Raw genomic sequence first — 21858 nt, 5'->3', positions numbered from 1 at the left:
AAGCCACAACAAAAAAGTTCTCCACCCATTATATAAACCTAAGAGTCTGCTGGATCAGGCCAATGGCCCAGTTGGTCCAGCATCCTGCTCTCACAGTGGCCAACCAGATGCCCATGCGAAACTCACAAGAGCCCTCTCCCCTCCTATGGCTGCCAGCAACTGGTTTTCAGAAGCAATGCTACATTCATTTGTGAAGGTGAAGGATGGCCGATGATTCCCTCCATGAATTTGTCTAATCCTCTTTAGAGCCATCAAGTTTAGTGGCTACCGTTTGTGCAAGAGTTTCCACTTGCACAGCGGATCTCCCCTCCTGCCCGTCACACACAAGAATTTATGTTTACAAAATAGAACTTCCCCCCTCTCCCGCATGCGCCCTGAGCCCTCCAAAATCTTATCCAGGGGATTGGGGGAACCCCCAAAACAAATTCATGGGGTGAGAGGGAGGTTCTGTTGCTTGAAGGTAACATGAGACACTTGGCTGTACTTTGGTTATTAGCCTATCGGAGCATGAGCATTTTCATGTTTTAAAAACTCACTTAAAGCATTATGACTACCGGAATAAAATGGTGTTTGCTTCTGCTGCCCTGATAGCAAACACATTTACTTGTGGGAAAGTGTATTTCATTGTAGACAATTTTTAAAATGGATCTCTTCATGAAAATAACATACAAAAATGCTTTCTATTTGGAAAATTGCTTGCAGAAATGTATACATTGCTCAAAACTGCATTAAAAATGTGATTATTGGGAGAAATTCACAGTAACATGCTGTCAAATTTTCATGAGGATTAAAAAAGAAAATCAAATTGCTGAAATTGCTGAAATGTAGAGACTTGGGTTTAAGCCTGGGAAAATGAGGAATGAAAGAGAAAATGAAATTGACAGAGTCATCCACCTCGATGCAGGGCCAGCTGTAAGTCAAGGCTGGGTGGCACAATGTGCCAGGCCGCCAGGGGGCACCACGCTGCGCCCGTGGCAGCCACGCTGCACCCGCCAGACAACCCGGCCGCCCTCCCACTCGCCTCCCTCCCGCCCACCCGCCACAGGTTCGAGTCCCGGCCTCAGCCTGGCAGGTCGGGTTGGGGGCATGAGGAGGACAAGAGGCCGGGCGCTGCGCGGCACCGCCCCCCCCCCAGCAGAGGCATCTGTGCAGGAGGAGGCGGAGGCGGTGCCCCGGAGGACAACCAGGCAGCCCGGCCCACCCACTGCGGTGCCCCTGAGCCTGGCCCACCCTCAGCGCCCAGCCCGCCCATGCCATGTCCCTCCTCTGCGTCCGCGGTGAACTGGGGGGGCGGCGGAGGAGGGACCTTTGCGCCACGGCGCTCGATGTGGTTAAGACGGGCCTGCCTCAATGGGTCACCCAGCTTTCACCTGTCAACCTTGATTTTTGATGTTGGACCTGTTTGATATTGCCTGTGTCATATGTTACCCCCTGATTTGACACTGAGGTGCAGAGCCCTAGACTTTGGCCCAGATGCCGTACCTCTGTTATTTTTGTTGGTCTGTATAAAATACTGTGATAAGCAGGGGGCAAGAGCAAGGACAGGAAAGGGAGAATAGTGACTGAGTCAGGAAGAAGAGTGGGAGGGATTAGATGGTTTTAATGTTGATTTTTTCCCCACAAAACTATTAAACTTGCAATAAAAACAAATGGGATCCATTGCAAAATAAGCCACAACTGGTACGTTAAGCATAGAAAACACTCCCAGAAGCTTGGGCAAGTAAGGGGGGAAGACTTTAATCAGTGCATTGACGGTAACACTGTAGGAGCCAAACATACATGATCTAAACTCTGGGTGCCACCACAGACAAGGGCCTGTTCCCAGGAGCCACCGGCCTCCCTGCATCTCAATTCTGAAGGCAATGGCACCCAGAGCAGGGCTTCAGCTGAAGATCTTAGCAAGGAAATTCATATGGCTTAGTCAGCAGGTGCTATAAACCCCAGTCTGCAAGCACAGAAATTGGTACTGTTGCACATTGTTCAGCCTCAGGAAAATATCAGTGTTGTTGAAAGAAAGAAAGAAAGAAAGAAAGAAAGAAAGAAAGAAGGAAGGAAGGAAGGAAGGAAGGAAGGAAGGAAGGAAGGAAGGAAGGAAGGAAGGAAGGAAGGAAGGAAGGAAGGAAGGAGGAGAGTCATAGACCTTAAAACTGCAGACATATAGGCAATACCTGATTAAATTTCAAAAGCCAAAATGGGTCTTCTGACCATTAGGAGCAAAATGTGAGTATTCTTCACGGCTCCTTTCTATTGCTCGCAAAAGCAGAACAAAGTACACCATGTAGATATATTCAAGTGACTCTCATTTACATAAGTTATGTACATTACAGAATTTGGGTTGCCTCGATGCAGAATTTGAGAGTCAGTACCGTACAGTATGTTGGGCTACGAATCCAGAAAAATCCAGATTCAAATCCCTGCTAAGACGTGAAGTTCACTGAATGACTTTGGGTCAATCGCCGTCTGTCAGCCTAAGCTCCCTCACAGGATTGTTGTGAGGATAAATTGTGGAAGAGGAAGAGCTCCTTGGAGGAAGAAAGTGATAAAATAAAACGCAAGCCCTCCGTTTAAGTTTCCAAGCCTGACCTTGGAGACTTGCATCAGCTTAAAACTAGAGTGGGAGTCAGCAAGACCTAATGGAGGACAAGTACTATTTAGGGGAATGTAGATAAGGCAGTAATATTTTATCCCTTATTAATTAATCTGGAATAGCTATCATTTTTCATAGTTCAGCAACTCAGGGTTGCTAATTCAGATTAGAATCTTTACTCCCCACAAATTAGGAACCCCTAATGGCGTGAAAAAGAGTTAGGTTCAAGGAATTAAACTGAAACTGCCTCCTATACTGTAGATTCCTTTTCGATGCACATTTCTCTACTCTCTTTCTTAACTCCTCTCTCAAAATAGTAAATGTAGCATCTGGATTCGTGATTATCATTTGACCTTGTCTTTAACTAAACTCTTAAAACTACAAGAGATACTTGGCCCGCCAAACACAACAGATTTGTTGTTTCAGTAAATGGAAGGACAAATGTGTTGCAACACATTCATTCAGTAGGTTTTTATTTTCCATGAGTTTGCTGCTGAAGCAGCTTGATTCAGACAGATAGAAATGGAAATAAGGCAACTTTGTGCAAGCATGAGGCAAACGGAGATGATCACCCAAGGAAGAAATTCGGGGTGAAGTAAAAGGGGGCAGCAAAGGGGGAAAGGAGAGAGTTATGACCCAAGATGGGGCAAATCATGGAGGGCACATGTTGCAGTGAGATCACCGTAAACTGCCTCCCTGTGGTGGGGTGGGACCGTTTGGATGGCTGCAACACCCCATTGGTTGCCCCCAGTTGCTAGGGCAGAGATTTGGCTAATTGGGATGGCTATTGGCTGCCGGTGGGAGGCTATATAAGTTGCTGCACGTCGCTGGAGAGTTTCACGTTTTTTCGACATGCAGCGCATCACCTGCCCTCCCCTCCCTTTAGTTAGGTTTGTTCTTCTGACCTTGCCATGCCTGTCTAAGGGTCATCTGTTTTTGGAGCAGGGGCCTGGTAGGAATTTTGCCATTTGGCTGATTGGCTGGTGCCGCTTGGGTTTTGCCTACCGTGTAGCAAATTGTGACAACTTTGTAAGGCTGGCAGTTAGGCGTTTGGTTCAATGTTTTGGGGAGGGGACACAGTTGGCTGTATATTAAAGGAATCCAAGGGCTCACCTTGCTTTTGTCCGAACCCTGTCAAGGGGATAGGGCCACGCCAGAGCCCCTGGGAGCATGTGGGGTGAGCTGTGAGATTGAAGCTGCTTCTCGCTCCCCCAGAATGCTTTCCCTTACTGACATATGGTTGGTGCCCAGTGCCAGTCCTGTTCCTGCCACCGTGCAGGGTCAGGTAGTCTGGAACCAACGCCTAAGCAACCACTCACATGCGGTAATCAATAAAATTGTGGCCTAAATTAATGCCAAAAACCTTAAAACTAAATTCTGTGTCTATTGTGTCTTTATTTTGGGAGGGAGGGTTGGGGGTCTTCACTTGCAAAATCCACGGAAACATCTCTTGTGAAAATATGGTGGGACGAAAATATCCTTAAATAAGAGACACGGGGGAATGATCAACGGTCTTCAATGTCTGTATACTAATGCACAGAGCATGGGAAATAAGAGACATGGGGGAATGATCAACGCATGGGAAATAAACAAGATGAACTTGAGCTCTTGGTACAGCAAACTAAATATGACATAATAGGCATCACTGAAACCTGGTGGGATGAGTCTCATGACTGGAATGTAATAATAGAGGGATACAATCTATTTAAGAGAAATAGACCAAACAGGAAAGGAGGAGGAGTAGCTTTATATGTTAGGGATATGTATACCTGTGAAGAGATCCAGGATTTAAAACTTCAAAGCCAAATTGAGAGTATCTGGGTCAAAATTAAGGGAGAGAAAAACAACAGTGATCTCATTGTGGGAGTTTACTATAGATCCCCAAGCCAAACTGAGGACACAGATGATGCCTTCCTGGAACAGATGGCCAAGCATTCCAAAGGAAGTGAGATAGTAGTAATGGGGGATTTCAACTATCCTGATATTTGTTGGATGTCAAACTCAGCCAAGAGCATAAGGTCGAACAGATTCCTCACTGGCCTTGCAGACAACTTCATTGTCCAGAAAGTGGGAGAAGCAACAAGAGGATCAGCCATTTTAGATCTGGTCCTAACCAATAGTGATGACTTGGTTAGTGGGGTAGAAGTGGCAGGATCATTAGGTGGGAGTGACCATGCTCTTCTGGAGTTTATTATCCAGCGGAAAGGAGCAACCAAGCATACTAAGGTCCAAATTCTAGACTTTAAGAAAGCCGACTTCAGAAAACTTAGGGAAACGCTGGGTGAAATCCCATGGACAGTAATACTAAAAGGGAAGGGAGTTCATGAAGGTTGGGAGTTTGTTAAAAGGGAGATATTAAAAGCACAACTTCAGGCAATACCAATGAGACGGAAACATGGAAGGTGCCTAAAGAAGCCAGGCTGGCTATCTAAAGAACTTTTGACTGAGTTAAGATTTAAAAGGGATATGTACAAAAAATGGAAAAGGGGGGAAATCTCCAGAGAGGAATTCAAACATATAGCCAGCACGTGTAGAGACAAAGTCAGAAAAGCTAAAGCACAGAATGAACTCAGGCTCGCCAGAGAGGTTAAAAGCAACAAAAAGGGCTTTTATGGGTATGTCCGTAGCAAAAGGAAAAACAAGGAAACAGTGGGGTCACTCAGAGGAGAAGATGGTGAAATGCAAACAGGGGACAGAGAAAGGGCAGAACTCCTCAATGCCTTCTTTGCCTCAGTCTTCTCCAAGAAAGAAAAAAACGCCCGACCTGAAGAATATGGAGCAGATGATTCAGCAGGGGAAACACAGCCCAGAATAAGTAAGGAGGTAGTACAAGAATACTTGGCTAGTTTAGATGTATTCAAGTCTCCAGGGCCAGATGAACTACATCCAAGAGTATTAAAAGAACTGGCAGAGGTGATTTCAGAACCACTGGCAATAATCTTTGAAAATTCCTGGAGAACAGGCGAAGTTCCAGCAGACTGGAGGAGGGCAAATGTTGTCCCTATTTTCAAAAAGGGGAAAAGAGAGGACCCAAACAATTACCGCCCAGTCAGCCTGACATCAATACCAGGAAAGATTCTAGAGCAGATCATTAAGCAAACAGTCTGTGAGCACCTAGAAAGAAACTCTGTGATCACTAAAAGTCAGCATGGGTTCCTGAAAAATAAGTCATGTCAGACTAATCTGATCTCATTTTTTGACAGAATTACAAGCCTGGTAGATGAAGGGAACGCTGTGGATGTAGCCTATCTTGATTTCAGCAAGGCCTTTGACAAGGTGCCCCATGATATTCTTGTAAAGAAGCTGGTAAAATGTGGGCTAGACAATGCTACCATTCAGTGGATTTGTAGCTGGCTTACTGACCGAACCCAAAGGGTGCTCATCAATGGCTCCTCCTCATCCTGGAGAGTAGTGACTAGTGGGGTGCCACAGGGTTCTGTCTTGGGCCCAGTCTTGTTCAACATCTTTATCAATGACTTGGATGATGGGCTTGAGGGAATCCTGAGCAAGTTTGCAGATGACACCAAATTGGGAGGGGTGGCTAACACCCCAGAGGACAGGATCACACTTCAGAATGACCTTAACAGATTAGACAACTGGGCCAAAGCAAACAAGATGAATTTTAACAAGGAGAAATGTAAAGTACTACACTTGGGCAAAAAAAAATGAAAGGCACAAATACAGGATGGGAGACACCTGGCTTGAGAGCAGTACATGTGAAAAGGATCTAGGAGTTTTGGTTGACCACAAACTTGGCATGAGTCAGCAGTGTGATGCAGCAGCTGAAAAAGCCAATGCAATTCTGGGCTGCATGAATAGGAGTATAGCATCTAGATCAAGGGAAGTAATAGTACCACTGTATTCTGCTCTGGTCAGACCTCACCTGGAGTATTGTGTCCAGTTCTGGGCACCACAGTTCAAGAAGGATACTGATAAGCTGGAACGTGTCCAGAAGAGGGCAACCAAAATGGTCAAAGGCCTGGAAACGATGCCTTATGAGGAACGGCTTAGGGAGCTGGGTATGTTTAGCCTGGAGAAGAGAAGGTTAAGGGGTGATATGATAACCATGTTCAAATATATAAAAGGATGTCATATAGAGGAGGGAGAACGGTTGTTTTCTGTTGCTCCAGAGAAGCAGACACGGAGCAATGGATTCAAACTACAAGAAAGAAAATTCCACCTAAACATTAGGAAGAACTTCCTGACAGTAAGAGCTGTTCGGCAGTGGAATTTGCTGCCAAGGAGTGTGGTGGAGTCTCCTTCTTTGGAGGTCTTTAAGCAGAGGCTTGACAGCCATCTGTCAGGAATGCTTTGATGGTGTTTCCTGCTTGGCAGGGGGTTGGACTGGATGGCCCTTGTGGTCTCTTCCAACTCTATGATTCTATGATTCTATGATTCTATCCCCAATGGAATGTGTAGAAAAGGAGCAACGCCACTTCTCCCTTTCATTTCAATGGAATGAACATATGGCCTTCAAAATGACATGGATTATCTCTGCTCTGTGTGAGTTCTGTATACATTTAACCATAAATCCATCCTGTCCCATTTCCTGTGAATTTGTGTCTGTTTATTTTTTAATTGCATGAAGCCCATTGGGTTGTATCCAACGCTCATCATACTCAGAGTAGATCCTTTGGGATTAATAGACCTGGTTAACTTGAGTCTGTTAATTTCAATGGGTCTTCTCTGGGGAGAAGTCATTTGGAAGCAGCCCATCTTTGCTACAATAGCAAGTGTCTGGGGAGATTGCTTGACACTGCAGAATCACAGGAGGGTACAGGTGCCTTTATACTGAGTCAGAACATTGGTCAGTTTGGCCCACCAGTATTGCCTACTCTGACTGGCAGTGGCTCTCCAGAGGTCTTTCCCAGTCCTATGTTCTGAAATGCTTTTTTTTAACTGGAGATGATGAGGGTTGAACCTGGGACCTTATGCAAGCAAAGCATTTGTTCTGCCTCAGAGTTATGTGAATGCAAACCATCACTGTGCCCCCATCAACAAGGGACATTTCTACAGATTTCTGGGACCATTACAGACCTTCCTGCAGTCCTTCTCCAACCTGGTGCTCTCCAGATGTTTTTGACTGTCCCTACATGAACCTACCTGGACCCTGTATTCATCATCTAAGGCTCTTATTTGTGTGTCACCTCCAGGTGGTTGTGGAGGGTGTCAATGCATGGCTGGGGCTCCTTAGTGGTGGCTCCTTGCTTGTGGAATGCTTTCCCCAGAGACATGTGCCTGGCAGTGTCAATGTTTGGGTGCCAGGTGAAAACATTTTTATTTACCCACGCATTTTGCTCACAATTGGTGTTCACTTTTTAGTTGAATGTGTCCGTTGTATGTTATGGCAGGATGAGCACTTTTAGTTTTTTTTATCTTTTGATGTATTTTAATTTGATATTTGTACTTTTAAAAAATTGTAAGTCACTTTGAGACTTTTTGGGGGGGTAGTTAGTGGCAAACAAAGATAAGTAAATAAATAAAAGTTATTTATTACATTTATATCTTGCTTTTTCTCCCCAAGTAGCACAGTGGCAAACAACACAATAACAAAACAATACAGTTTAAAATGAAATGAAAAACGTATTTAAATCATTAAAGAACATCTAAAAACACTAATAACATTTCAAAACGTTTAAACTTAAATTATATACCCTCACAACTAATGATTTCAAGGTTGCCAGAAAGAGTGTATTTCAGCCATCAAATGCCTAGGTGAACAGGAATGTGTGTTGTTTTGAGGGAGGGGGAAACCTGAATGTTAAAAAAAAGAAAAAAAGGTAGATAAATACACCTAACAGGGAGAGCATTCTACAAATGGGGAGTCACCACTAAGAAGACGCTGTCACAGTCAACGCCAACCAGGCTGCACCCAGATTATATATGACATCTATAATGCAGCTGTTTGTGGAACGGACGTCTTCTTCATTCTCATCCACAGAGTTCTATGATGTCTTCAGAGTTGAAGTGCAGCAGAGGCCTGCGATGGGCACCGTGTGTTTTAAGTTCCTCTCTTTCGATCTCTCTGTCTGTCTCTAGGATATGCTGCAGAATTCTCCTAACTCAATGACTGCAGTATCCGGCAACCCCCAAGGAATCGTGGTCCCTGCCTCAGCACTGCAGCAGGGGAACATCTCCATGGCAACAGTCAACTCACAAGTTGTGTCAGGTGGGAGGCGTGGAGCGTACGTCTGACCATGTTAGTCGCGTCTTTTGCATGCTTGGTATTTTTAAACTCCCTCAGATAGTTAGCTTTGAATTGTGCATAATTGTGAGGAAAACCTGGGGAAACTGGCTTTGTAAAAAAACAAAACTCATGGCACTCTGCGTTTCCCTCTTAAAAGCTACCACCATTCTCCCACAGACCCACTCTGATATCTCTCCCACATAAATACAGAACTTTTAACATACAGATCACTCGACATGTGCATTGTTGGGCTTTTTTGTAATATTTCAAGGGGTTTTGAAGCCCTAAACGGCCTCGGCCCATTTACCTGAAGGAGCGTCTCCACCCCCATTGTTCAGCCCAGACACTGAGGTCCAGCTCCAAGGGCGTTCTGGTGGTTCACTCCCTGTGAGAAGTGAGGTTACAGGGAACCAGGCAGAGGGCCTTCTTGGTAGTGGCGCCCTCCCTGTGGAACACCCTCTCTTCAGATGTCGAGGAAATAAACAACTATCTGACTTTTAGAAGACATCTGAAGGCAGTCCTGTTTAGGGAAGTTTTTTAATGTTTGATGTTTTGTCGTGTTTTTAATATTCTGTTGGGAGCTGTCCAGAGTGGCTGGGGAAACCCAGACAGATGGGTAGTGTATAAATATTATTATTATTATTATTATTATTATTATTACTACTACTACTACTACTACTACTACTTTCTGTCTGATTTCCACCGCACCCTAAAGCAAGACTAAGGTACTTTGTGGGACTGTGGAGGGCCACAGCTCAGTGGTAGAGCACCTGCTTTGCATGCAGAAGGTCCCAAGTTCAATGCCTGGCTTTTCCACACAGGGCTGAGAGATAGTCCCTGCCCCAAACACTAGAGACCTACTGCCAGTCAGTGTAGACAGTATTGAGCTAGATGGACCAACGGTCCTAGTAAAGACTACCAGAAAATCATCTCGCCTGGTCTCCTTCCACCATTTCTTGAGGATGCCAGCACGTCTGTCAGAACCATGCCTCCATGAACCCCCTGAATTCCATATCAGTTCTGATGAGTGAAGTGAGCAAACAGGTAGACTGTACCTGTCTTCCGGTGGCCAATCAGACCCTGCCCACTGTCGGCGGCTGGCATCCTTGTGGAGCCGTGCCTGCTCTTCCCCCTCTCCTCCCACCCCACTATTTATTTATTTTTTCCCGCAGCACCTTAAAGCAAGACTAAGGTACTTTGTGGGACTGTGGGAAGTTTAAAGTTGTGGCTTCCCAGGAATTGCTGCTGCGCCCCATAGTCCTCGTGGTGCGGCAGCATGGCTTACCTGGCTTCCCAGTCCCAGAGTCATTGCCAGTTACCAAGGGAGGGAGGGTTTAGGACAGGCATCCCCAAACTTCGGCCCTCCAGGTGTTTTGGACTACAATTCCCATCAACCCCTGACCACTGGTCCTGTTAGCTAGGGATCATGGGAGTTGTAAGCCAAAACATCTGGAGGGCCGCAGTTTGGGGGTGCCAGGTTTAGGAGGTCGGAGCAGTGGCAGGAGTGGTGGTTTGGCTCTGCCACTGCGCCCATACCACACCAGCCTCCCTGCCACCTTGCCTCTCTCCCTCTCGGTAACCCACAGCGACGCCAGAATTTGGAATCCAGGTAAGAAGTGTCACCCTGCCCCTATGGCCTGAGAGGTACCAGGCAGCATTCCAGGGCCTGGAAATGACTCTGATTCAAATCAAGTCAATGTGTGGGATGGGATCGTTCCCACTGGCCCCTCCGTGTGCTATTTCCCTGCAATAAGAGAGAGTACAGATTGCAGAGACAATCCAGTTTGCACATGGATAGACCCCGTGCAGGCTCTGTTTGTGCTTCCCCCTCCCTTGTCCACACATTGACTTTACCTGAATTGCCATCTGAATAGGGCTAGGAGCTCGTGAGCAATTGTTATTCAAGAAGCATTCTCTCGTCGGGAAAGTGACACAGGGGCCTCACTTTCGATTCTTGCTATATTCCTTCCCGGCACGAAAATGGTGGATCAGGATCAGGCCTTTTGCATTGTAACTGAGACCAAGTCAGGTTTACACACACACACTCTCTTCCTGCTGAAATGTCACAGCATTCCTATATCTGCAGCAGATTATTCTTCCCAGTCCATCTCATCCCATCCCACCTAGTTTGGCGGCAGAGCATCTCCTTTGCATGCAGAAGCTCTGCGGTTCAATCCCTGGCATCTCCAGGTAGGGCTGGTTGAGACCCCTGCCTGAAATCCTGGAGAGCTACTTTCAGTCAAGATAGACGATATTGAGCAAGATGCACGGATGGTCTCACTCGACATGACAGCTCCCTTTGTTCCTTTGTACCAGAGCATGGACTCTGGCGGTTTGCAGAGTCCCCCTTCCCCGTCTATAAAAGTGTTGCCGCTTTCTTCTCCTTTCCTATCAAAATGATGCCAAATTGAATCGGTTTAAATGTCCTGGAAATTATTTAATACACATTCACCTCCCTGAATTTTTTATTATTATTACAGGTATTGATTAATATGTATTTGTATATTATGTGAGGTAGGTTAGGCTAAGAGATGACGACTGACCTAAGGTCACCCAATGAGTTTCATGGCTAAGTGGGGATTTGAACCCTGATCTATCTCCCAGGCCCTAGTCCAACAAGCTTACCACTACACCACACTGGCTTAGAGTGTGGTGGATATTATTTATTTATTTATATCCCGCCCATCTGGCTGGGTTTCCCCCGCCACTCTGGGCGGCTTCCAACAAATACCGAAATACATTAAAATATCACAGATTAAAAACTTCCCTAAACAGGGCTGCCTTTAGGTTTTTCTAAATGTCAGGTAGTTGTTTATCTCCTTGACCTCCGATGCGAGGGCATTCCACAGGGCGGGCGCCACTACCGAGAAGGCCCTCTGCCTGGTTCCCTGTAGCTTTGCTTCTCGCAGTGAGGGAACCGCCAGAAGGCCCTCGGTGCTGGATCTCAGTGTCCGGGCTGAACGGTGGGAGTGGAGACGCTCCTTCAGGTATACAGGACCGAGGCCGAGGATATGTGTTCATATTACTTTCACCACACTAGCAGTGCAATCTCTACGCATGTCTCTTGAGAAGTTATTTCCATTGAGTTCAGCAGAGCTCAGTAAGTGTGTGTGTCCATAGGACTGCAGCCTTAGAATGATACATCTCCCTTCATCTTCACCTGGGCCAGGGAACCTGTGGCCCTCCAGTTGTTGTTTGACTACAATACACATCATCCCTAACCATTGATCATGATGCAAGCTGCAGATCAATACCATATGGAGGGTCTCTGGTTTCCCATACCTACCTTTAAGCCTTTATGCCTGTCTTCATCCTTAAACTGTCTTTTAAAAAAAATTTTTTTTTCTAAGAAAGAACCGAAGTAAATCAGACAAAATAAAGTTTCTTAGTTCCAAAGAAGACCAGAAAATGCAATAAGCTAAACTGAGCACTGCCATCTATTAAGACAGATTGTCATAGAATGAACAAAACAACAATAAACAAACAAACAACAAAGGCTGATTTGAGAAATGCTATACCAAAGTATTGTTCATATAAGAAATAAGTGTAAAGCATCTGTCAATCAATATATGAGTCTGATTGTGTTTGTCCATCAAATGCCTATATTTGTTCAGTCAATTCCTCCATCAAGGCTAAAACCTAAATCCTTCTGTATCACTTTATCCATTGAGGAGCAAATTCTTACTCATTTTCTCAAAAGACCAAACAAACAAAAATGCCTGTGACATTTGTCTTCACCCTCCAAATGCCTTCTTATGAGGAATCCTTCAAGAAAAGTCTTGTGGCTTTAGAGGGGTGCGCATGATTCTGTTTATTTTTCTCGTGTCCCTCTGGAAATATACTAAATCCAAATTATGGATTTAGATCCATTATGTTTTGGCTGGTCCTGATTTCTAAGACCATTGGACAGCCTTTGGGATCTTTCAGGAGAAGATGACTGTGTGGATCCCTTCCGATACAGGCTCCCCCCACTGAACGTTCGATTCAAATGCATGAGGCTGGTTGAAACTTCTTCTTTTTTCTGTTCTGCCGATAGATTTCAGCTGTCTTCCTAAAATTCTGCTGTGAAATCCTGTCTCTTTGCCAGGTGGAGCCCTTTACCAGCCTGTAACTATGGTAACGTCTCAGGGCCAGGTGGTAACCCAAGCAATCCCACAGGGAGCCATTCAGATCCAGAATGCGCAGGTAAGACCAACTGCCTAAGAGACCTGGGGAACCAAATATATCCAATGAATATATGTAGAATATATGCTGTTTCGGAATGTGGATAGGGCGGCACTGTGGTCTAAACCACTGAGCCACTTGGGCTTCCCAATCGCAAGGTTGCCAGTTCGAATCCCTGCGATGGGGTGAGCTCCCGTTGCTCTGTCCCAGCTCCTGCCAACCTAGGAGTTCGAAAGCACAGTCTAAACCCTCTGCTTTAAAATAAACTTCCTTAAAAAAAACTTATAGGATATTTGATGGCCATGCACAACTTTAATTTCCCAGTGGCATCAATACAGATCCATTCGCATTGGGAATGGGGGGTGGAATTCAGTTTGATTCACATTTTAATGCACATCTACCTATTTTACCCATCCTAAAAGAGTATAGAAGCCAACATGCACATGTTCTGTGAAATTCACATTCCTCCGAATTTTGCAACCGAAGAAATGTGAACAAAAATGCAAATGTTATAGGAATGTGGGTGTAAAAACGCATATATTGGTGAAAATAACATACAAAAATGCATCATATTGGGTGAAATTTCTTTCTAGATATGCGTGTGTTAAGCAAGATTGCATACAAGCATGTATCTGTTAGAGAATCATGTGATAAAATGCTGGTCAATTTTACTAGAGTTTTTTAAATGTGCAAAAATGTGGCAAACCAAACCTAAATTTGAAAAAAGAGAGAGAGAAAAACTGAGAGGAAATTGTTTGTTCCTAATTTGTATATGCAAATGTTATGCAATTTTTTGTGCACCTGTTCCCTAAATGCTTTAAGAATCTAGCCATGCCCCTAAATACAATTTTCAGTGGTTTCCCCCCCCCAAAAAAAGAAAACACTACCATCTATCTCCATCCTGGGAGGCACTGGAATCATTCTGCTAATTGAAAAATTCAGAGAACAGAGGTACGAATAATGGAGATTATATTGTAGTAGGAAATAGCATTCCCAGTTATTAACTCCATCAGAGTTTTGCGGGCAGAAAATCCTTACCTACTTCTTGAAATGTGTCCCACTTATTCTGCCCCCGCCCTATTTTGTATTAATGAGAAGCAAATCATATAGTGCTTGCTATATAAGCTCAGATCTCTTTTTTATATAAAATAATAATAATAATAATGAAAAAGCGTAGGCATTGATGTACTGACATTTCCTACTGAGTCAGCACTGGTGGGACCAAAACTGCACCAGATCAGTCTCTGAGCTCCTTTAAAATCTCTCTGGCCCTCTCTACATTAGAGCTTTTCTTTCTTTCTTTCCCTTTTTACTTAAAGCTTAATAATAATATAAAAACCTATTGGAAAAGGCACTGGCAGGCCTGTCATTCCCCCAATTCCTCGTCTTTCTCTCAGCTCGGGGACGAGGAGTGGAAAACAAAACCTGAATCTCAATTCTATTTAATGTGTAAAAGCTGTTGCTAGCTCAGATCTTAGAGTGAAATTGATCAGATCTGTTGAATACAAGTATGCTGGGAATATTGTGGCACTGGTGGAGCCCTGGACAAGCACTCCTAATGTTATTTCTGTATTGCCTGGGTAATTTATTCAGCCCAGACCTTGCAATACATCCCAAGCGGTACCTGGGGGAATCATTTATACCTGACACAGGGCTGCCATCCTGATGTTTAATTCATGCAGGAGAAATGTTTTTATGAAGAATCTTTAAAAAAAAGGTCTGTGTCTCTCTGTGTGTGTGTTTTTTAACTTGACGTTGAGATTCCAGTTTCCTGCAACCTCATTAAAAACTTCTCTCCCCCTGCTTCCCAAGATCTTTGCATTTCCTCTTCTTTTTTGCCAGCCTTAAAAAAAAGAATAGCCTGTTTCTGCTAAGAAGAATCCTATTGGGAATTTTACATTTTAACACTGATTAATAGATTGAAGGGTATTTTAAGGCTATTTACTGGGAAGCGACTTACACGGAAATCAAAGGGGCCAAAGCAGTGCTATATTAACCAATAGGCACCTCAACCTCAGACATCAGCAAAGCAGGGGCACCCAAAAAAATATGAAAAAATTCTGTTTGAAAGGATTTTGCATTCAGAAACTCTAGGGAGGAAACACTATTTTAATTTCAGCATACATGTAAGTTTTCTGTCACTTTGAAAAATTAAATTTTTTTTTTTGGTTTAGCATTTTTTCAAATTTTGAAATGTGTACGGCGGGCACCATATGTTTTTCAGTACTTTGGGCCTCTAAAACTCTTGATTCAGCCCTAGATGAAAGGCTGGTTCACACAACAAGCAAGCAGCTTGAGTTTGTTCCTCTCTTCCCCTCTCTCCATGGGTGTACCCAAACTTGCATTGTGTGAATACACATGCACTGTTGCCTGTACTTGAGTTGCTGGTCAGCTGTTGTCAAGGGATGTTCCCCAGCTTCTCCCTCCCCAAGACTAAAACAGTGGACATTTGCTTATTAATAGATAGGAGCAACCTATGACCTGAAGAATTAGGGCCATTCCGCACTATTATATGGCAAGAGCACGTGCAGAAGATTTCAGCGTTCCCCCAGATTGCATTTTCAGGTAGGGCTGTGGGTAGGTAGCAGCAGAGGTAGGATGCAAACATCATTTCTTAGAAACATAGGAAGCTGCCTTAAACTATTGCTCCATCTAGCTCAGTCTAGTCTACACTGACTGGCAGTGGCTCTCCAGCGTTTCAGACCAGAGCCTTTCCTCCACTACCTGGAGAAGCTGTGGGTGGAGCTTGGGGTCTACCTGATAGAGTTACTTTCTCCTTTATGATTCTCCCCATCTTCCAAGTCTGCGCCTCGACCCCAAAAGTAGCATTTGGAGATGAGATTTCCTGAGCTTTGCTCAAATTATTCCTTCCATGTATTAGCTTTTCCACAACCTTTCCAGCATTAATTTGGTGCAAGGGTGCTTTCCGAGTAGAAAGATCATAAGTCACTCCCTGTCCAAACCACTATGCAGATGAAAATGCAGGGTGAAACCACGCCATTTATGTGTGCGGTCATAATTTGATGAGTAGCATGTTCTACCTCCAGAATGTCAGTTGCTAGAATCATCATCATTTATTAAACACCCTTCATCCATAGATCTCAGGGTGGTTCACAACACAAAAATACAATATAAAAAACCACAAAGTACATAATAAAAATAGGGGGGGGGACAAACAAACCAATAATCTCCAGGCAGAGAGAGCACTCTTGCACTAAGATACTGCTTGCAGGCTCCCCCTAGGCATCTGGTTGTCTGGTATGAGAACAGGATGCTGGGCTAGATGGACTTTTGGCCTGACCCTGCAGGGCTCTTCCAGTCTTGCATCTTCATTCATAAGCAGATTTATTTATTTATTAACTCTAACTTTTGGCACAGCGGGAAAGCCTACTGATCTCTCTTTCTTTCCCAGCTTCTAAGTGTTCCTCTTAAGTTAGTTTTGCTCTCTTCCTCTCTGAATAGCACACGCCTCTCCAGCCTCGCAGAGCCACCATGAAATCGGACCGACGTTGCGATCTGTGTCACCATGGCAACCCCAGGCTCCTCTTTTCCTTTCTCCCCCCCCCCTTTCTACCTGCATTGTTGCTTAAGCTTCCCTTTCTCTTCCCCTGCCCTGTAGGTTAACCTGGACCTGACCTCCCTTCTTGACAGCGAAGATAAAAAGTCAAAGAACAAACGAGGAGTCCTGCCGAAGCATGCCACGAATATCATGCGGTCCTGGCTCTTCCAGCATCTTATGGTGAGAGACGTTAACAAGTGTGCCTGAGCGATTAACCCCTTGGGATCGTTTTCCCATTAAGGAGAAGCCAGTCCAAAGGGTGCTCACTGCCTGGGTTTCCATGAAGTGGCCTGCTTATCTAGGATAAGCACAAACATCTTCACAATAGCCAGAGAAAGAGACTGCAGGCAGGAAGCTGTGCACTATTCTTTATCTTGCGGATTAGAGGGAAAGCCAAGCAGCCCATTCCTAAGGATCTGCTTTTAGTAGCTGTACAGTAGGGGCGAGCAGTGACTTGTGCCTCTGCAGTTTAAGCATGCACATACTAATGGCAAGCAGGGCAGGAAAGGCCTCCTTTCTCTGCACTGTACCAAAGAATGACAGACTTCTCAGGCTCTAAGGGACTCATTAGGTGCATCTGGCTGCACAGAATCAAACACCTTTCTACCCAGGTCTAGGATGTGCCAAATGTTTACCTGTTTCAGTTTGCAAAAAAAATCTTGTTTTCAGCGGGACTAAAATATTTCCTTTTTTGAAACCCGTTTACTGCTGTTAGGTGCACCTGCTTGCTGCTGCTTGTTCCTTCTCTCTCTCTCCCGACTTCAGTGAGGTTGTGTTAACCCATTTCCGGTTAAAGCTGTGTTTTCTTGGGCAACATATCCCAACCAATCAGGGATCACTAAGTGAATAGAATGTCACAGCACTACATAGCCAATCAGATTTGCAGCAGCGTTACTGAGGGTAAACATAGACAATTGCCCTCAGAGTGAGGGTAAAAACAAACAAATATTACCTGCCCTACGTCACCCTAAGGCCCCCGGGGCATGTCCACAATGATTTAAAATACAACATTAAAAAACAGTTGAGAACAATTTATAATCACAAGAATAGGGTGGCTTCTAAACATATGCAACTCAAGGGTCAAAGGACAAGGTAAAGAATTGCATCTTCAGTATTCGATGAAAACATTATTGTGAAGGTGTCACAATATCTCTCCCTGGACTGGGCACATGGGTCTTCCTAGCCAATCATCCATGTGAAAATACTTGGAGAAACCCTTGGGAAAGAAACAGCCAAAAGGAGGCAGCCTTTTGCTAAATACCAATTTTAAAAATCTTTTTTTTAAAAAAAAAAGTAAATACAGTAGCACTCTCAATTTCTGCACTCTTAATTTATATTACCAATGTTGCTAACAAGACTGAGCTACGTGTCTATGGGCGCACGCAGATATAGTAAGTGCCTTTCTTCTAGGAAACAAAAGGTGCCACTACTCACCATAAAGTTGTTACAGTGCTGTAAACAACTTTTAACCAGTGCTTTTGTTCTAGGGGAAAGGGTGCCGGTACTGCGTACTCTTGAGTATACCCAGGAAAAAAGCACTGGATATAGATACAGTACAGATTCTCTCCCTCTGCAGTATATCTGTACTGTATCGAGAGAGAGAAGAGAGAGAAGAGAGAGAAGAGAGAGAAGAGAGAGATTCAGTAGCATTCAGTGAGGCAGAACGTGTGAGACACTGCTGCCATCCCAGCTTCCCAGCACAGCAGGTCACTGGAGCTTACTGTGGGGAAGCGCAGGAAGCTCAACATTTCATGGCAGGAGTGTTGGACTGGCTCCGCCAAACTGCACCAAGCACCTCCCCTCTTCCTCTTGGTAAGTGGTAGTGACCCGTTTGTGTTGGAAAGCCAGGAGAGCAGGAGTGCCCAACCCACATGCCTCACCAGTCACTACTGAATATCTTCTTCTTCTTCTTTGGCGATCCCTCTTAGCCGAGTAAGATTGTCTTCCATAAACAGAGTTTTAACAATGAGTCCGTAAGTGACAGTGGAGGCCAATTCTGGATCCACACGTCCTTCCACAGTGGGGACATTGGTTTCCAGACGGGAGTTGATCACCAAGCGTGCCTTCCTCTTAGCACATTTCTCCCTGGATATATGGACCTCAGTCCCATCGCCTATCTAGCCCAGCCTCCTGCTCTCACAGTGGCCAACCAGGTGTCTTTGGGAAGCCTGAGAGCAGAAGCTGAGCACAACAGCCCTCTCCCCACCGGTGAATCCCAGCAAATGGCAGTTGGAAGCTTAGCGCCTCTGACAGTGAAGCAGTTGTCACAGACTAAAGCAAACCTGACCTACTTATAATCCTCCACATCAAATGCCACCCGTAAGTTGTGTCTCGTAGCCTATCAAGGATTCAATCAATCTATTGATCTTACTACCTTCTTTGGTAGGAAACAGGGGCAGCTGTCAAGCATGTGACAGATCACAAGACATGACTGACAGCTTTGGCTTGGTGTAGGCTTAGCTTAAAGGGAGGGACGGGAGAGAGCATGTCAGAAAGAAAGACTGGTGTGAGTTCTCATACTAATCCACAGACTGAGATCTGGGGATCTAGATTTTGAAATCCTTACATTTTTATTTTTGTAGTTCCGAGTTAGTTCCACTGGTGTGTTCATTTTTATGCAAACTTTTCCCCTAATACATGCATTGGTTGATAGGATTGCAAAATTGGTTGAACTGCATTGCAAAATTCAGATTTTGAAGGAAGGTTGTGTTTGGGTTTCCTTGTTGTTTTGGAAAGCTCAGATTTGATAAATTCAGGTTCAAATGTGAACTGGGAGAAATTTCTCCCCATCCCTACCCCTTATTTTAAAATGTTTAAAACATCGATCACTTGATCCATGTGGCATTTTGGCACAAAGTAAAATATCTCATTCCAATGCATCTTGGCCTGTTGAACACAATAACTTTAAGAAGATCCTGGCTGTTGGATCGGACCAAAAGTCCCCCTTGTTCTCATGGGGGCCAACCAAATGCCTATAGGAAGCCCCCAGGCAGGATTCTGTGTGTCATGTCTGCCTGTTGTTTCTGGATCAGCCAAAGATAACATAGTCCCAAACAGCCTGCATTCAGCTGCTGCAAAAGTTGGGAAGGAAGAGGAGTCAAGCAATTTGCACAATGGCACCAATTTTGTCTATTTCTAGAACACACAGAATATGTTCATATTCTACAATAAGTGATAGAGTTCCTCTAGACTAGAAGGAAAGCTCAACCATGCTTTTGCATTTTCCCTCCTATTTTCCAAAATTATTGGATAGAGGGAAATTGACCATTATTTGGAATCATTACATGCTCTCATATTTAGGGCTATAGCTGCCACCTAGTGCCCAAGAGAGAAAATATATTCTAATTTACTAGACAACCAATGACCATCATACATGCATATGCCAACCCACAATTTCATAAGGAGATTTTGGGCATAATAGCCTTTTTGTAGATGTATCCTACTGCCTTGGGCTTCTTTGACTGGTTCAGGCCTCTTCATTCTCATAGGTTATTGAGCCCCCTCCCCCTTTGTGGATCAGCATTCCTTCTGTTCGTTCTCCAGTGGTGGACTGAAGCTGCATTTCACTCATTTGTGTGTTTCCTATAAGACTCTGCTCCCATATCTCAATGAGAACTAGAAACATGCAGGCACCTTTTCTAGATTCTACACCAGAAAGCTTGATTTTGAGCTATAAAATGATTCACATCTCTTCATATTTCTAAACCATAGGTGTCACCTTTTTTTTTTCCTTTGCAAGATCTGTGTTATGTAAACAAAGCAAAGGACAACATAGAATCTAATGGCTGCGCTTGGCTAGTATATGTATTAATCACTGGGTAACAAAGGAAGCAGGTGATATATATATATGCAACCCACCAAGTAATATCACACTCAGCACTTTGAGAATAAAGAGCTTCAGCCCTAACTTTGAAATTTGGCTCTTTAAAATTATGCTTCACTAAGTTAAGCTAAGGGTGATTCACGTGTTTTGGGGTAAACGTGCTTTATATATTGGGTTGCAATTACAAAGCTGAAAGTAAATAAAAAGCTGAATTAAATATTACAAAAAAAATATGTTAGTCAAGGTGGCTGGGTGGCGGGGGGGAGAGCAGTTGAGAACAGTTACAATTATTAATGCTGGGAGTGTCCCTCCTTATATTACAACCTGGGGTGGGTCGGCCAGTGGGATTCATTGGCAATGAGATGTCTCCATCTTTTTTAAAAAATAATAATACTTTTTATTAGATTTTCCAATTAAAAACCAATTATATTACATCAATTATTTCAATTATTTCAATTTATACAAGCAATGAGATGTCTCCATCTAAGCTACTCATAGTAAGCCAACTGAAATTATTGGTTCCCAGTTAGTTTTGTCTATTAATTTCAGTGTGTCTACTTGAGTAGAACTATCACCAACTATAATCCACTAGGCAGGATTCAATGGCATAGTTGCACGCTCTGCTCTCTCAGTGGGACTGTCTGCTCTGGAGGGTTGGAGGAACCCCTGGACCAGGTTTAGGGAATGTGCAAGAGGAAGGGGGGGGAGTCCCATTGCATAAGCAGACCTTGTTACCTATGTGCATACCCCACTTTGTGCTACGTTGATTTCCACCCAGCATGTTGGCAATTTACAGTGCAATGCCCTCCTTTACACAATGCATAATGGCACCATTAATATTATAATAAAAGCTATAGGACCCCTGGACGGTTAAGTCCAGTCAAAGGCGACTATGGGGTTGTGGCGCTCATCTCGCTTTCAGGCCAAGGGAGGCGGCGTTTGTCCACAGACAGCTTCCCGGGTCATGTGGCCAGCATGACTAAACCGCTTCTGGCACATGGAGGACCATGACAAGTGCCAGAGAGCATGGAAATGCAATTTACCTTTCCACTGCAGCGGTACCTAGTTATCTACTTGCACTGATATGCTTTCCAACTGCTAGATTGGCAGAAGCTGGGACAGAGCAATGGGAGCTCACTCCGTCACAGGGAATCGAACCGCCGACCTTCCAATCAGCAAGCCCAAGAGGCTGAGTGGTTTAGACCACAGATTAGCTCTTTAGAAAAGGATAGGTCTATTGTATCATTTATTTAATTAGCTCTTTTTATATTTTACTTATATCATTTATTTATATCCTGGCCTTCACCTAAAGACCTCAACGCAAAATGCTTGGTCCCCATTTTCCTGCTTCCATTTTATTCTCACAACAGCCCTGCGATGAGGCTAGGAGAGAGGGGGGGAACTCAAGTTCACCTTTGTGATCAAATGAGCATTTGAACCCAGGTCTCCCTGGTCTTGGTACAATACTCATTATGTACTAAATCACGGATGGGGAACCTATGGCTCTCCATATGTCGCTGAACTGCAGCACCCGTTGT

At 44.3% G+C, this 21858-nt stretch overlaps 1 protein-coding gene across 6 annotated transcripts in view; it reads left to right on the top strand.

Moving 5' to 3' along the window:
• PKNOX2 (PBX/knotted 1 homeobox 2) overlaps positions 1-21858 on the top strand; it is a 411946-nt gene that overhangs the window by 370033 nt on the left and 20055 nt on the right. For all 6 annotated transcript variants that reach the window (XM_088658020.1, XM_088658019.1, XM_088658018.1 and 3 more), the window contains 3 exons: positions 8627-8756; positions 12862-12959; positions 16558-16677. In XM_088658020.1, coding sequence (XP_088514146.1) covers positions 8627-8756; positions 12862-12959; positions 16558-16677 — 348 coding nt within the window. The remainder of the gene's footprint in view (positions 1-8626; positions 8757-12861; positions 12960-16557; positions 16678-21858) is intronic.

Source organism: Zootoca vivipara, chromosome 14, assembly GCF_965207765.1.
Source record: "Zootoca vivipara chromosome 14, rZooViv2.hap1.1, whole genome shotgun sequence".
Lineage (NCBI taxonomy): Eukaryota > Metazoa > Chordata > Lepidosauria > Squamata > Lacertidae > Zootoca > Zootoca vivipara.
This window is presented reverse-complemented; position numbering and strand designations above follow the sequence as displayed.